The sequence below is a fragment of the Aptenodytes forsteri genome, unplaced genomic scaffold (genome assembly GCF_000699145.1).
Source record: "Aptenodytes forsteri isolate BGI_AS27 unplaced genomic scaffold, ASM69914v1 Scaffold2098, whole genome shotgun sequence".
Classification (NCBI taxonomy): Eukaryota; Metazoa; Chordata; class Aves; order Sphenisciformes; family Spheniscidae; genus Aptenodytes; species Aptenodytes forsteri.
Window position 1 is genome coordinate 43,943 of NW_008795123.1, and position 17,396 is coordinate 61,338.

Here is a 17,396-nt window from a genome sequence, read left to right on the forward strand (position 1 = left end):
CCCACGCAAACGCAGCAACCTCCACGGGGCGGGGCGGCCTGGTGCCGTCGCAGTGCAGAGCCCCCACCACGCATCTTTGGGAGCACTTGGGACAAACCACCACCCCCATGCGACCCATTCCTTCCCTGTGCACCACACGTGCACCTGCACATGCATGCCCCACGCAAACCTCCCGCAGCAACCTCCACGGGGCTCCCTGCCCCTTCCACCACCCCCCATCAATGTCCCAGCTTCGCGAACACCCCTGATTTCTTGCAGAGCCCCCACCACGCATCTTTGGGAGCACTTGGGACAAACCACCACCCCCATGCGACCCATTCCTTCCCTGTGCACCACACGTGCACCTGCACATGCATGCCCCACGCAAACCTCCCGCAGCAACCTCCACGGGGCTCCCTGCCCCTTCCACCACCCCCCATCAATGTCCCAGCTTCGCGAACACCCCTGATTTCTTCCCAGCCCGTCCCATGGCAGAGCTGGAGGCTGTGCATCCTTCCCAGGCTGCAGCTGGCTTTTCACTACTTACAGGCTTGGGCTTTGGGGTGAAATTTCCAAATTTTAACCAGAAACCTCCACTGAGAGCCAGAAATGGGGAAAATTGGCCTCTCTGATGAGTTGGTGCTCCTGCCTCAGCATCATTTGCTGGTAGTCAGAGTAGCCCTGCCCTAAAAAAAGGTTGTTTTTCTTTTGTCTGAAGGTCAAAGGCTTTAATTTTTGCCTGCCCATGCCTAGATGAAACAGGGCGATGCAAGGTCACCCTAGAAGAGTCCCCTGGTCCCAGGTACATACCATCACCCCTGGGGCAATCACGGGGGTGTGCAGCAGGAACAGAACTCGTCCGTCCCACAGCAGAAGGGCAAAATGCAGATTTCAGAGGATGGTCCTGGGTTCACAGCCATCCTCATAGATGGACGTGGAAGAAAAGGGGTCCTTCAGATCTGCTGGCACCAGCGCTCGCATTGCTCCAGCAAAACCTCACCAGGCACCGTTCAAAGATGGGTTAAATCCCTTGCTCCCACCGTGGGTACGGGGGCTGTGCTTGAATGTCATGGCTTGGGCAGCTGGGAGCCACCTCCTTATTTCCAGCCTCCTGGCCAGCCTGTACCCATGCATCCCTGTGGGAACGCGGTCTTTTTGGCTCCACATCTACACTCCCAAGCAGAGGCTGTGGACCACTGTCCCCCCTGCTCATGTTCACATAAACACTGTGATCATCACTGCAGCAACAGCTTCAAGGGAAAAGTGACATTAGGAAAGGATTAAATGTACCATAGCTCCTTTTAATGAGCTGCAGCAGCTGGAAACAAGGAGTCAACGCCATGTGAGCCGCCAGCTGCCTCCACAACATCTGTGAGGGGTGCGAGGCTTGCTCGGAAAATGACAGCGTGGGGATGGGCCGCTGGCATTGCACAGCACCTCCGGTCGGGATGGGACGCGGGGCCAAACCAATGCTCCCCGGCCCCTTCCAGAATGCTTATCTAAACCGCTGAACCAGCTCCATCCCCGAGTGAAGCCAGTGGCAAATCTCTCCCCAGTGTTGTACCCACAGGGGCAAATGCAATGCACGCTGTCGGCTTGGCCAGAGAGGACCTGGCTCATCACTCTGTGCTTGGGCACGGGCATGTGAACACGGCTCTTGGGTGGGATCTCAGAGGGCTGGAGGAAGCAAGTCCCACACCATGCTGAAGCTGACCTCTTCCCTCCTTCCCAGAGCACTGAGCAAGCAGGGAGGGAAGGGGGCAGCTCTGCGCCCGGGTTGCACCACCGTCGTTTTGCTTGGATGATGGCACTTGCCCATGGCGTCTTGCCAACGTAGGCTCAGAGGCTGTTTCAGAGGGGCCGGGGAGATGTCCCTTGAAAGTCCATCTCCCCCTGCCTCCCATGGCCTTGGCCCCCCATGGAGTGATGGTTGGGTTGGAGTCTCCCCCTGTGCTGTGGTTTTGCCTCAGAAGTGGCCCCAAACCAGCCCAGTCACCCCAGCAGGTCCAGGTCTCTGCTTGGCTGGGCTGGCTGGCTGGCTATGAGCCTCAGCTGCTGGGCATGGCACAGCCACCCAACCTCCTCCAGCCTCCTGCCAGCCCCCAGGGTGGCTGGCCCGGCCGGGTGCTGTGCTCCCCAAGGTGCTGCCCTGCCACAGGCACCCTGCCCGGAGGAGGGAGGGATGCTTTCCACTGAGCGGAGGGAGCACAGGTTCCTGTGGGAAGCTGATCCTTGGGCAGATCTCCTCTATCAGAGGCAAACTGAAAAAAATACACCAAAACCCCAACTTATATAGCACCTTGCAAATTTAACACAAAAGGGACTATCGAAAGACATGAGAGAGTTTAGCTTTTGCCAGCCAATACGTATTGAAAGGGAAAAGCCTGAGGAGATATCTGATTTCAAACTAGATTTGTCTCAAGACCAACAAAGGAAATCACAAAGTCTTAACTCTGCAGACCTGCAAGCAGAGTACAGGCTAGCCTTAGTTTTTTTCAGATTTGAAGTGGCAACATGTCTTGGTCATCACCCGGCACTGATATTCAATGAAAAGGAGTGTGTGCATGTGTGTGCGCACTTGTGTTAGTGCTTGCACATCTGGAGAGGATCAGCAGCACAAGGGACTGGCCGGAGCCAGGCGCAGGGCTCGGCAGCGCTCACCTCCTGCCCGAAGAGCTCCCGGCTGCTGGCCGGGCTGGGGAGGAGCTGCCAGGCTGCGGGCACAGCCCGTGCCTGCTCTGTCTTGGTGAGGATGCTCCCAGAGCCAGGGATGGGGCATGGCCAGAGGGGACTTTGCACTGGTAGAGAGAAAAATCACAGCTCCAAGGAAGCGCTAACAGTGAGCACGAGCTCTGCGGAGAGCCAGGAGCATCCCACAGGCTGGGAATAAAGGTCTGCACAGCTGCCTGTGGTACAATCAGGAGGCGAAATTCTCATTTCAGTCACTCTGGTGTAAATCTGGGCTCAGTCTGGGTGTCTCCAGCTTTGTACCCATCCAAATGAGTAATTAATTCAGCCCTGCGTGGGTATTCTCTCACTTGTCTCAGGCTGTAAGCAAGGTGATGGATTGACTGCGTGATTGATTGACTGATTGATCGGCCGCAGCATCCAGCTCCCTCCTGAAAAGAGGAGTTTTCTCATGGTGATCTGCAGTGAATGGCTGTGAGCACAATAGGGGTGAGGCGCTTCCAGTGAGGAAACTTCTGGTCACTTCAAAATATTTCAGAAAGTCTGTGAAAACAGAACAAAACAAAACAAATGAGCACAAAACTTCTGCTGAAATGCAGATAAGCTTCACGCACAACTGCATCGTGCTCTTATAATCTCATCGCATCTTCCATGCCCAAATCCCTCCATTCCTCCATCCCCACATCCCTGCATCCCTGCTTCCCTCCATCCCCGCCTCCCTCCATTCCTCCATCCCTGCATCCTTCCACCCCCACATCCCCAGCCCTGGGATGCTGCCACCTCGGGGACCGTCTTTCCGACACTGGGGGGACCTGGGTGCCCACAAGCCCTGGGCACCATAGCCAAGCCACGAGCTTCAGAGCAAGGACTTGCAATCCCAGCATCACTGTCAAACCCATCTGAAAAAATAATGATGATGATTTTGAAGGGAAATGAACTGATTCTCTCCCCTTCCTGGGACATTTCCAATGCTGATTCCCCTTGGCAAAACGAAGTGCTTGTCCCCAGCACCGGCCCTCCGTTGCCGTGTTTCCCCCAGAGCGGAAAGTCTGATTTGCCCCGGCTCTTGTTACGTCCTGCCCCCTCGTCCCGCGCAGCGCCCGCTCGGCCGGGGAGCTGCTGTCAGGCTGGGAATTTATAGGGTGGCCAACGCTCCCGAAGACAGATGGTTTCCTATTAACGTATTTAATCATGTCGATTGCGGCTCTCGGCAGGGCTGTGTCCCCGGGGGCGCTGGGAGCGGCAACCCTGGAGTTTGTCAGTCATCGGAGTCTGGGGACACATTTGCAGTGGGGAAGCACCGGGTGGGGATGAAGAGCTGTCAGGACCGGCACCCTGTGTCCCCCATGTCTCCTGGGGCTCAGCGCTGGGTTTGGTCCTGCGGGGAGCGGGTAGGAAACGTGCTCCCAGCCCTGGCTGCCGGCTGCTCCTGGGAGAGGGGCAAGGAGGGTGCAGAGGCAGGGGCGGATGCCCCATAAAACTCCCATGTTGATGTGGTGTTTTCCAGTGCTTTAGTGTCTGGCACAGCTGGGCTGTCCCCACTGTGTCACCAGTGGCCGCAGCCTGCCTGCTCGCTCCCTTTATATCTGGGAAAAATTGGGATGCTGATGAGGCCACTGCTGCTATAGGCACCCATGTCCCGAAACACCAAAAATTGCTCAGGCCCACTCCTTCCCATCCCAAAACCGGCAGCAGGAAGCTAAAGAAGCAGGGAGAAAACTCGCCCCAACCCGCAGTGGGGATCAGGTCGTGCCTGGGGGTGGTTTCCCCTCTGAACGCAGTGTCCATGGGTCCCAGGGCCAGACCAAACGGGCAGGGCTACACATGTTCTCCGGCAGCATCCGAACCATGCCCAGACCCAGCTGCCGGGATGCTGCATCGGGCCACAGCTCGAAACAGGGCAGCCGAGCATGACTGGCCATGGCAAGGGCAGCTCTCCAGAGGTTGTGGGCAGCCCCGGCTGCATCCTGCAGGGTGCTGCTGGTCCCGCCGGAGGGACCGGTACCCCAGCCATCCCCCGAGCCGTGCTGGATGCTGCAGAGGTGGGAAGGGGGCTGCGGGATCCTGTGAATCGCCCGGCCGCTGCTTTCCACCCGCTCCAGGCGAGAGGCTTTAATCTAATTACATGCTTTATTTGCGCCAATTTGTTTTTCAATCAATCTTGTTCAGCCAGAAGAAAGGAGGCTACTGTGGGCTCATTTGCACCTTCTTGTTCCAAGGGAGAGGTTAATGGCAGTTATCCTCGCTGGAGATGCCTGCAGGGCTGCGGACCTGGCTCCCCCTTTGCAGGGGGCTGCCTGGCCTGATGCATGGGTGGGTTTCAGCCATCTCTTCCCCCAGCACCATGCAACAAGTCCCCAGTTCAGGCACAGAGAAGCCCGGCCGCTGCCTGAGGATGTCTTTGTAACACGCTGCCTTGCGAGGATCCTTTGCAGCCACAGGGCAGGCAGGGCTGCAGGCAGGGCTCCAGGCAGGACTGCAGGCAGGGGTCAGGATACTCCTGCCAGGTGGTCCCAGGGAGTCCTGGGGCCATCCTGCAGAAAAGATTTTGTATATCTATTGCCAGGGGGTTCAATAGGGACCCAGGGAAATGTTAGGGTCTACAGAGCACCTAAAAAAAAAAAAAAAAGTGAAAATAACTCACCATACTTTTCCTGCCCAGACGGGGCTGGTGCAGCTCGCTGCCACAGTGGCTGTGCTCGTTACAGGGCAGGGCTGGCCCCAGCGCCCCGTGCACATGTGGGCTGGTGCAAAGCACTCCTGAGACTGCTTTGGAGACCAGAAGGTGCTCCAGTGCAGGTGCCTTGACACGTAGAGCAGACTGGTCACAGACCCTCCCCAAGGCTGCCCCAGGAGCTGATGGGGCTGGGTCTCAGCTGATGGGACAAATCCCTGCCAGCTCCTTTTGCCAGGGCACACTGTGGGGACTGCTGCTCCAAGGCCGACTGCCCCGGGCCAGCTTAGGACGTGACCATGGACAGACAACACGGTCACATGGCCACATGGTTAAATGCAACCCCATGCCAGAGGCTTGCTTTGCACCAAGATTTTGCACAGACCTTCTGGGAGCAGACCCAGGCCCTCAGGATCCCCATCCACAGGCTGAGAAGGGGACTGTTTCAAGGCTGCGGACCATTTTACAGATTGGCCAACGTGCATGAATTGGGCAGCCCAGTCCCAGCTCATCCCAGGTCCAAGGCTTGCAAATTATGTGCCTCCCCATACCAGTGTTGGAGATATGGCCGAGGCCACCCAGCCAGAGGCACCGGCTGTCCCGCAGCCAGCCCCAAAATGAAGATCGCTAATTTGCACATTATATTTGCAAAAGGCATTGTGCACGTTAGCTGGGTTGTTGCCCACCGGGGGGAAGAAGAGCCAACTTAGACATAACAGACTCCCCTGCTCCGTTCAACAGCTGGATTGAGGAAGGAAGGCTGCTGGGGGTGCAGCAGAGCACGGGAGAAGCAATCCCGCTGCTAAAGTGAATAACCTGGGAGGCAATCTCTGCCTTAAGTTTGCTTTTATATTAAAGGCGGCTGCTCTGAGACAAAGATTGACTGGAGTCCGGCCCAAATTAAATTACAGCATTGATCCCTCGCAGTCAACGTGTGCTCCGTAAGCCAGAGACATTGCACCTGGCGCAGCCCCTGCCGCTCATCCCACAGGGAGAAGCCCATCCATGCTCCCTGTGCAAGGAAAGGGCTACTCCGGAGCATCCCCTCCTTCAGGACACGTCGTCAGCAAAGGCCAGGAGCTAGAAGCTTGGAGCGAGCATGTTTGGCTGGCAGAGCTGGCACTCTCCAAAATGACTCTAACAGTCATTCGCTGAGACTGATGAAGGAGATGTTAAAATAATTCTTTGGGACAGAAGCAAGGGGCAGCTTCAGCGCTGCAGGAAGCGAAACAGGATTTCATGGTCATCTGGGGAACTGTCCAGAAATCCAAGAGCCAAAGGCATCTCTACCGTAACTGCTGCAGGCCAAGCCTGGCACAGGGTCATCATCTCCTGTCCTGGTGCTGGGCAGTGGTGGATTGCATCTTATCCCCTGTGTTGCCTGGGAGCATGGCTTCCAGCCGTCTTTGGGATGTTTTGAGATGGCTCACAGAAATGTTTTCATGCCCAGTTTGGGCACATCAAGCACCCAGCTGAGCCCATGCTCAACCACAGAGCAGAGACACGATGTTTCTGTCCCTGCCCTCCCCAAAGGCTGGCTCCCCCCACGCGCACCCCTTCTGCCCCATGTGTTTTTCCTCCATGCTCCCAACCATGAGCTGAAGATGTTGGGCTGCTGCCTGTGAAGGTGTTGGAGATTCATTTCCACAGTCTGAACAGTTTGGAGGAGCGTGCAGTCCCATGGGGATGGGGCAGTGCAAAGCTCTGCAGACCCATAGAGTTACAGGTTATTGTACACGTTGTCCTGTACATCCCACAGGACTACAGGCTGCAGCAGTACTTCAGAGCACTTGGAATAGTTTTGTGATTGCTGGATGGGCTCAGGAAATGTCTTGATGCAGACAGCACCCACACTGGGGCTTTGCTTGAGATCACCATCAGCTCAGCTGTGAGGTTTGGGCATGGACCACAGCTGAGAGCTGGGATTCCCCAACTCCCGGCGAAGGGAGCATTCGCTTGGGTCATCTTCAGCATCTCTGTGATGCCAGAGATCACAAAAATGCATCTGCGAGACATTCGCCTCTGTCCCCGTGGGCATTTGTGCAGGTTTTGCAGTGCCAAGCCAACAGTTACATCCCTCAGGCGGGGCAGAGCCCCCGTGCAACTTCTGGAGCTGTTAGAAAGCCAGAAGAAGCAGCAATGCAAGCACTGGACCAGAGGTTTTTGGGGAGGAAAGGTTTAGCCATCCTGCACCAGAGCCGGCCTTTCCAAGCACAGATTTGCCCGGAGTCGGTGGGGACCTGGATGCTGCCATGTTCCCCCGTGGTCACCGCTGCTCAATCCCACAGCCCCATCGCAAGGGGCAGCTCATGCACCGGCTCCATGCGGGGAGGCCACAGCCTGCAAGCAGCACCCAATGGAGGATTTCTGACTGATAATGCTGGGGAGGAAGGGAAAAAGGAAAGGAGGTGAAAGCTGTTCCTCACCATGGTCTCCTTGCATGAGGGCAAACCAAAACAGCCCCATTGATCTGAACTGGCCAGCTCTGGGGGTATCTGGGACCCCAAGCAGACTCTCCACTTCCATTTTCTCAGTCCCGCTCTCTCCAGTGATGGGCTCATGGATTTAGGATTTGACATTTGGACCTGCACCCTCATTTTGAGGCTCAGTCTGGCTGCACATCCCACCCAGTGCAAACAGGAGATGGGGACACCCAGACCCTCATCCGCAGAGCCCAGCAAGAAGCGCAGCCCCTCGGAAGCACGCAGAGAGAAAGCAGGCAAGCACCCTTCACCCTCTGAAATATTGAGGCCAAACTGTCAAGACTGGGTCTCCCCTTCTAAGCCACGACACCTCCACTTTGGATCTCAGCCCATAAAGGTATTTAGGGTCCTACCTGGGGGAAATCAATAGGAATTTAGCTGCATAAATTGGGATTAGAAATCTGAATCCCCTTGGGGATCTAAGCCTTATATCTGCATTTCGAGTTAGGTACCCGTGCCAAGAAATGTGGCTTTAATCGTTCTATCATGTCAGAATCAAGGGGCCTTTAATTTCCGTTACTGACATGTGGCTTTCGCAGAGGCTTAAAGCTCATTTCGGAACTGCAAGCGCAGCAAGACGCAGTCTCGTGCAGCGTCTTCTTGGGAACGCTGCTCAGCACCCTTAGCTCCGGCTGCCGGCACCTCCATCCTGCCCAACCCCAAAAGCATCAGCACTCCGGCAGGAGTGGGGTGCATTAGCAAAGCGTGGGGCGACCAGGGCCCCAGCTTCCCACAGCTTTCAGTCTCATGCTAGCAGCCCCAGCCCTGCTCAAACAACCCCCCAAAATGAAGACATTAAAAAAAAAGAAATTAAAAATGCAACTTCTGCAAAAAAAAATTAAGCAAAACAAAGAAGGTGTTTAGCTGTGAAAACTCTTTGCTCAGCCAGAGAATTAGTTATATCAAGGGGATGGGCTGAGCTGCAAAGCTGCTGAATGCTATGCTGACACATTTTACTAAGCTGCGATGGACACGAAACAGCCGCCTGCCACCTGCTCCCAGCCCTCTGCGAACAAGTAGCGCCAACCGCCTCTTCCCAGATCCCCTCCCACTCTGCTTATCCGGGAAACGCAGAAAGTTTGTGCTTTCTCGCAGGGAAGCGGCCAGTCGCTCCCAGCCCTCGGGACCCGGCAGGGAGGCCTAGGATGTCCCCCCTGCGGGTCACAGCGCATTAGGATGCGGTGGTGAAAAAAAAGCAGTAGGGTCTGGTTGTGCTTTGGGTTTGCATCTCTGAAATGGGGATTTGCACTGAAATATTTGTGCAGCTGAGCAAACTCAGGGAGGAAAGCACTGGGAGCAGGGGGAGGAGGGTGTTCAGATCTCGCCACTCAATTTCTCCTGCACCGCGGTGCTGTGGCCAGGGGTGTTTGAGTCCTTCAGAAGGGGGGTGGCCAGGCTAAACGCAGGCTAGGAGGGACTCGGAGAGGTTTCAGGGTCTGCTGAGGGCAGGCAAGCCCTACCTGGGGCCAGGCAGGCTGAGAGGGCAGGTCTGCCCGGGAGGAGGAGCAGGGCAGGACAGCACTGGGGTGAGGACCAACCCTTGTTCTGCACCCCCATGCACCCGGGACATCTGTCCACACCATGATGGGGCAGAGAGCTGGGGCTGACCCCATCCACCAGTCCTGTAGAGCAGAGCCAAGCGGCGTCCACCCCATCATGCCTGTAGGGCCTGGGTGGACAGGACCTGGACACTTGCCACCCCATGCTTCAGGTACCAGGTTGTTCCCCATCTCAAAGGAGGCTTCACTTCTTCAGGCAGCCTCCTTTTACTCTCAGCCTGGCCTTTTGGTCAGACTCTGGCATCACCTTCCAAGGGCGGGTTACCCCAGGCTGATCCTCTGCAACCTCACGGAGATGGGCGAGAGGGACCTGCAGGACAGGGAGCCTCTCGTGCAGCCAGGACAAGCACACAGGCCTTGGGACTTTGTTACAGAAGAATTTGGGAACAAATTCTGCAAGAGTCTCACATCACGTGTATCTCCTGTACGCATGCAGGAGTCACTGAAACAGCATTTAGAGCACTCCAGGCTCCAGATCAATCCTCTTCTCCCGTTTCAGCCTGCTGCCCCTTCCTCCCATCCCTTCCCCAGCCTTTGAGCTTGGCTCTGCTATCAGCTTCCATCAGGGGACCGGCAGCCCAACAAACATTCCCTCGGAGCCTAAACTGCTGAAACGACACTTGATGGACGAGAGCAGGGTCTTTTCTAGGCATTAGGCAGCATTGAAATAATATCCTGTACTATCCCCTCCGTGCACTTTCCCTGAGCAAGCAGTGATCTTGCAGCATCACCCCACATATGTAGCACTGCTTACCAGCAAACACAAACTCAAGACTTTTTGCTCTGAGAAGTTTCGTTTGCTCTCCCAAAGAGGCCCCGGAGGACCTCCAAGTCACCCAGGAGGCAGGAGAGCTCTCTCTACGTAGGAGACAAAGGAAATGAACTGGGGCAAATCCCCCACCCATGTAAATCAGCCCTGGCGTCTGGTGATTTACACTGATTTACACCAGCTGGGTCTGGCCACATCAAGTTCAATTTAAACCAGCTGAGGCTCTGGCACAGCCTATGGCGTTGGGAGAAAAAGAAAGAGAAAGGGAAGGCAGGCAGACAGGGGTTGTGTCAGTAGAAGCAGGGTTAGACCTGGGCTGTAGCTGGGACAGGGGTTGTGTCAGTAAAAGCAGGGTTAGACCTGGGCTGTAGCTGGGTGTCTTGAGCCGCAAACCTGGTTTCAGGTTTGCAGCCAGGGAGCAAGCAGAGGCTGTGGGGATGGGGTGCTGTCCTGCAGGGCTTGGGGGGCAGCTGGGTGGTGCCCCATCATCTCACAGCCTCCCTGGCTGGGAAATGGTGCTGGGATGGGTTTCTGGCAGGTTTGTAATCTCAGGCAGACTGGAAATATTGTGGCAGGAGCATAGGGATTGGGAAGCTCAGATGTGGCTAGGGATGTTTCCGTGGGGAGAGGTTGCTGGATAGACTTGGGGGTGTTCTTGTGAGTGGTCTGGACTGAAGTCCAGAATGATGGTTTCTAGCTGATTGCTATTTCTTGGGGCTGGATCCAGAAGCAGTACTGTGGGATTGGAGAAGGATCTGCTCTTGCAGATCCTGGGGCCGAGCCATGGGGCTTGCAGGTGGGAGTTGCTTTCCACCCATGCCCATCACTAGTGCTCAGAGCCAGCTGCTCGCCAGGATCTGTCTGACTTGGCTTTGTCCAGGGGAGGAGAAATCTGCAGCCAGAGCTCCCAAGCGTTGGCCCTACTCAGTTGCTTGCTCCTTGCCTGCCCTTGGGTCAGCCTCTTCTGCAGATCAGCTGCTACATAGGGGATGAGATGCAACAGCAGTGATAAATATCTATAGCGCTCCAGGATTTTCATGCCAGAGGAGAACCATCATCATGATTGCCATAACCATGTTAGTGTCCTGAAAACATCAGCAATCTGCAGTTGAGCAGAATCACGCTGGCTGCCCGGTGAAGCAGCCCGATGGCCTGTCTCTCGTCAGTCCCCTGCTCTACTGAGCAGGTGAGGGAAAGCCTCCCTGGGCTGTTAGGTTGCTGCATGCACATTTATTCCCTTATAGACTATTCCTTCCATGTTTGTGGCCAGGAACATCTTACCAGTGAGTTGGTTCAGGAATATTTCTGTTCCCTGGGCTCGGTGACAGCAGGCAGCCACATCCCACTGCATGGTGGCATCCCACTGTGTAGGCATGGCTGGGGCTTTGCTAGCGAATCTCCATCCTCTGAACTACGGCTTTTATGGAATATCCACGCTTTTCTCAGTGCAATTCAAGTTTTGTGTGACGTTTAGAGTCACATTAGATGAGAAAAGCCAAGGGGAGGCATCAGCTGCTGGAACCCCTTGGCCATCGGCTCGGTTCCTGGGTTTCCAAGGGCTCTGGGCAGTCGGAGCTGGGCAGAGATCTTGGCCAGGCCTCTTGGAGGAGGAAGGTGCCCCACTTCATATCACAGCTTTCACTTTTGGCCCTGGCCAGGTCATACTGAAAGAGCGTGAAGCCGTGTATTACTGTGGGTGCTCTCCTGAGGAATGGGAGCAGCAGGCAGCAGCAGGGTAGGAGGATGGTGCTGAAATGTGGTGACTCTCTGCCTGGCAGTGGTGAGAGAGGCTGGGACACACATGGATCAGAGGTGTTGGTACTGAGGTGGTACCTGATCATCTTGGGATGTGTGGGTGTTCAGCTCTCTGGGCTTCCTTCTCTTGTTGGTTCCCCCACTCAAGCTGAAAAAGAAGCTGCTGCTTGGCTCAGGCTGGGTTTGGCTCTGCTGCCAAGGGAGAGGGTTGGAGCAGGTCTCCATGAGACCTCCTGGAGCATCTCCTTTCCACCTGAGAAAGCTCCCCATGTTTCTAAACTCACCTCCCGCTCCAGGAACACCTCCTGCACTGAGGCTGCTGAGCCGAGAGGGCACAGAGCACCCCGTGCAGCATGTCTGGAGACCTTGGTGCCCTCCTTGCTTGGGCTTGCTTTGAGTATCTACCACTGGAGACCACCTCCTCCAACAAGGCCTGGTCCTAAAGCTGGCTTCGTATCACAGTCCCTGTGTACACAGCAGAGCTGCAAGCAGAGTTGTCACTGGAAAATGCTATATTGCTGTAAACTGCTATAGCTGTGCAGCCACCTCCCAGCTTTGTGCCTCAGTTTCCCCTCCCGGCCTGCTTAGTGAGAGCTTCTCTAGGAAGGAACTGCTTCTTGCATGTGTTCCTGCAGTACATAAGAGATGGGGCCTTGAGCCCTGCTGAGGCTGTGGCACATGCCACCCCGGTGTGTGACACAGCCATGCTAAGGGGGATGCTGCACAGCTTCTCCCCCAAGGTTTCAGGTCATGGTCCACTGAAGAGCGTGGACAGGAGCTTGGGGTGTTGCATGGGCAAGTGTGGTTCTCGTCTGGCACTGCCAATGTGGTCTGGGGCAGGATACAGGCACCCCGTGTCCACTGGCCATGGGGTACGAGCAGCGTCCCCCACCCGCCCAGCATCCCGCCCCGCTCACAGAGCCCTGGGGCCCCGCTGTGTCATTTCAGCAGGTTTTCACACCTGGTCTCCAATGGTGACTGTAGAGGAACGATGGGCAGCTGGGAGAGGTGGAGACACCCAAGGACTATCACTGTACCAAGACCTCCAACTGAAGCCAGACATGTCCCATTTTTCCCAAAATATGGGGTTTCCATGGTGCTGGGGGCTTCTCTCTAGCCCCCAGGGGTGCTGAGGAGACATGGGATGTGCATGGACAGTACCTCCATGAGCCAGTCCCGATGCTGGCATGGTATGGCACATCTTCAGCCACTGTGGCATTGCCTGGCTGTGGTGCCACTGGGATGTTCCCAGCAGTGACTGGAGAGCACTGACCGGACGATGCCATCCGACTGCACGATGCTGTCCAGCCGCATCCCGCACAGGAGCCGTTCCCTGGGAGCAGCAGCTACCGGAGCAGGGCTCGGCATCCCCACAGCCGCCCGGGACCGTGGCCCGGTTCCAGCCCTGCCAGCCCCGACAGAGCTGCCAGGCTGCCGTGCCAGCGTTCCCGCCTGCCCGCCGCACCGAGCAAAGCCAGCGTGTCCCAGCAGTGGGGGCCCATTAGAAATGAAATGTTCCTACTGGGGTATTTTATTTGCACACTTCAGTAGAGTGGACACCAAAAGGCTTTGCTAATGCTTCATGGGCTGCTAATTTCCTCTCTGACCTGCATTGTCGGAGGGTGACCCCAGCCCGAATCTCTCGGCAATGAATGCCAAAGGCTGACACTGGCCCGGGTTAGGGGTGACAATGGGGCCTCTGTGGGCTCCGGGCAGGCTCCAGTTGGGAGCTGGAGAACAGGGGGAATTTGTGTGGCTCTCAAAAGCTCTGGGTGGCACAATAAGGGAGGCCCTGGGGTCTCCCAGGAAGACAGAGGCAGCCCAGGGAAGCCGGGCTGGGGGAGGCGGGCAGGAGGATGGTTTCCTTTGTGAAAAGCTTTCTTTAGAAAGGAAGGTTTTTCTGAATGCCCCCTTAGACGACCCAATCGGGGCCTGGCAGATGGATATCACAGGCACGCTGCTTATTCATGGCAGGCTGCAGCTTTGAGCCGTCCCCCCCCTTCCCCCAGCCTTTTATTCATTTTAAGGCTAATTTGTTTTGTTAATGTTTTCTTGCCCTCCCCCTCTCTCCTGTGCAGATTGTGACTCATACTGCAAAGCCTCCAAGGGGAAACTGAAGATCAACATGAAGAAGTACTGTAAGAAAGACTATGGTGAGTCGCCCCTCTCGGCCGACGCTTCCCAGGGACGAGTAGTTGCAAAGGGATGCAGAGCAGGAGCATCTCCCTCCCAGGGTGCCCCCAAGCCCACCGAGCCCAGGGGCAGGTTGCCAGCTGGGTCTCAACCGTGCCGGGGCCAGGCAGCCCGGCTCTGCTCCTTGGCAACTGCCCGTGCTGGGGTGTGCACTGGGCAATTTGGGGTATGGTTTTTGCCAGGTTTGGAGAGGAAGCCCTAGGGAGAGATGCTCGATGAAGCAGCGATGCAATGTGTTCCTTGGAAAAAAATAAGTCCCCCTGCAGATGCTGAGACAGCCCCCAAATCAGGGTCCATGGTGTCTTTATCCCAAGGTGTCTTCTGGGTTACGATGACACCGTGTCCTGTCTCTTCTCACTGTGCTGTTACGTGCAGCGGCTTTTAAAAATTGTGCTTTGCTGTGGGGACAAGCAGCAGGCAGCTCCTCGTCATCCGGATCCATCCCCACTGTAATTCCCAGGCAAGTTCAGAGGGTGGTGCAGCCCCGGGACAGGCCAGGGGAGCTGTGGGATCCCCCTCCTTCCTGGTACTTGAGGTCCTGAGCATCCTTCCACAGCTCTGGCTAGGAGCAGCGGCTTGGAGCAGGCATGTCCCGAGCTCCCGCCCCACCTCTCTGCTGCTGGGATTATTTTTCACGTGGGTCCATTCCCAACATGGTCACCAGTGGGTTCATGGAGGAGGTGGCCAGGGTGCCCCTGGAAGGGGATTTTCTTCACGCCACACCAAGAAACCCCTCGAAGCCCTCCCTGGGGCTCAGCAGCCCCTCTCCGCCCTGGCTTGGCCATCGCCTGCCAGCACCGAGCTACCCCAGTGTGGGCAGGCGGGGAGGGGTGGCTCCGCTGTGGTCCCACCTGCCTGGAGGATCGCCCTCCTTCGCCAGCCATGCCAATGCTGTTGGGATGAGCTGAGCATTGGGAACGGGACCGACCTGGAAAAATCAGGTAGAGCTGGTTAAATACAGGCGCTCTGTGCTGGGGGATGTGTAGAAACGGTGCTAAGCATACGTAGGGGCTGGAAATTATATCACCCCCACAAAGACTGTAGTGGGGGAAGCGAAGTGTCTGCAGGAGGGGCCAAATGTGAGCCTTTGGGTTTGACCCAGGGATGGGGAGCAGTCTGTGCGCGAGTGAGACAGGCTTTGAGCTGAGCCTTCAAACGTGTGAACAACCAGGGAATTACGAGGCGCTGCAGGGCAGGGTTTAGCATCCACGGGGGCTGCGATTGCCCCAGTGTCTGCCAGCCCTTCCCCTCCACGGTAGAGGAATATATAATATATATCTATATGAATGCATATATTTATGTGTGTGTGTGTGTGTATACACATATATATATATATTCACCAAATTACCCAGGAAAAAAACAACCCATCCCATCTGCATCAAAGCATCCAGAGGTGGTGATACCTCCTCCCTCCTTCAAACAGACTCACAGCAGCAGCTCAGCGTGCCTGGGAAGTGTTTGTGAGAGCAGAACGAATTCCCATTTAACAGCTCTTCCCAGGACAAGGCGCTTCCCAGCAGGGCCATCCGAGGGATGCTCCACGCTGGCTTTGTGCTCTGGCACCTCCCCATGAGTCCAGGGGAAGGAAGAGGGCTCAGAGGCAAATGTTTTATTTGCATTCCCATTTATTCTTCCATTAACCACATGACAAAATGGTTGCGGAGAGCATCCCTCGGCAAGGATGAGCTGCCAAGGCCGGGGCCACGCTCGTGGTATGCGTCCAGCGAGGCTGCGCTGAGGTCTGGCCATGCTCATAGCAGCTGCCGGAGGTTCATCAGATGTTGGAAAGGTCCAAAAAATGCCTTTCCCATTAGAGAAAAGGGTTAAATTACACATGAGAACGTCACTGCTAGAACATGGGATTATTAAAGACAGGAGTGGGGCTGATCACCAAGCTACTAAGGCCATTGGGTTTCTTGTGGGTGGATTCTCTGCTGGCTAATAAGGTACAAATGCGTTTCCCACATGTGGCACGTGCATCCCTTCATTTTCCCACTTGGCTCCTCCAGCTTCTCCTAAGGGCTGAGCATACGCTGGAGCATTTGCTCTCTGAAGAGGGGAGAAAGCAGCCATTTGATCGCAGGAAACTTATATGTGTCGTGATCCAAATTGGCCCCGGGGGTTCGGAGGATGGTAGGGAGGAAAAGAAAGCACGTGCATCTGCCTCAAAGCATGTTTCCCAGCTGAGCAGCATTATCTTTCCCTGCGGCTGTCAGGGCAAGGGTTGTGATGTTTCAGCGGCAGCAGCACTTGGGCTTTGCTTGAGGGGTGGCCCCAGTGTGGTTCCGCTCCTTGGCTTGTCCAGTCTCGACAGGGAGATGTTTCTTGGGGGTTGGGGTGAAAGCTCGCGCTTGGTTTTGTTTGAAGGTGTAATGTGGGCTCGCAGGCTTCAACAGCCCCTGGGGAGATGAGGGCAGCTCAAGAGCTGTCTGGGACAGGAGAAAACCCGGGAGCAATGAATAGGGGTGCTGGAAAGAGCTTTTGTTGTCTCTTTTATCACACAGCATCACTTCTGCAAAAGCACAGGTGAGCCAAAGCCGCTTGCCGGGGCTGGTTTGGGGCAAGCGGGCGCAGGCTGTCCCAGCACGGGAACCGGGGTGCTCCCACCCGAGCCCTTCTGGCCCTGGGGGAGTCCCCAGCCAGCCCCACGGCCCCAGCCAGCTCCGTAGCTGCCGCAAATTTGCCTTTTTAAGGGCAAACCAGCCTGGAGAGGCAGCAGGGTAAGCAATGCCGCAGCACAGCCTGGCTGTGCCGGGGCAGCCCATGCTTTCCACAGGGCCAGGGAGGGAGGAAAGGGTTGAAAAGGTGCAGGGAGGGATAATAAAGACTTTGGGACTGACACCCCAGCAGGAAGCCAATTAGGAGACTCTTTTCCTCACCGTTACGCCAGCATCGCTGGGCTGAATGTCCTAAAAGGCCCTAATTAGCTTGAACAGAGTTACTTCTCCCGCGGGTTCAATCGGGAAGCTATCATCCGCCCCGCGCTCCTCAATGGGGCTTTTTAGCTCCCCGTTTCATTCAGCGATTCAAAGGGGATATTTTCCCTTATTTATTTTTCTTATCTGTTTGTTTTTGTTGGGTTTCTGGGGTTTTTTTCTTTTTATTTTAAATTGGGCTCTTTCGCGCGAGATGGGTTTTGGTGCAAATTTTTGGAGTGAAACAGGGCGTGGGGAGGGCAGGCTGGGAGATTTTGGGGGGCGGGGGCAGGCAAGAACAGAAGCAGAAAAGCTTTTTCTGGGTTTATTTTGGCTGCCTGGTGGAGCGCAGGGGTCGCTCGGCTCCCAGAAAACCGGGGG

At 55.9% G+C, this 17,396-nt stretch overlaps 1 protein-coding gene across 1 annotated transcript in view; it reads left to right on the top strand.

Moving 5' to 3' along the window:
* Positions 1-17,396, top strand: part of LOC103897204 (netrin-1) — a gene marked incomplete at its 5' end in the record, with an annotated part of 53,078 nt that overhangs the window by 28,495 nt on the left and 7,187 nt on the right. The window contains one exon of the mRNA XM_019471501.1: positions 13,986-14,060. Within this exon, the coding sequence (XP_019327046.1) occupies positions 13,986-14,060 (75 nt within the window). The remainder of the gene's footprint in view (positions 1-13,985; positions 14,061-17,396) is intronic.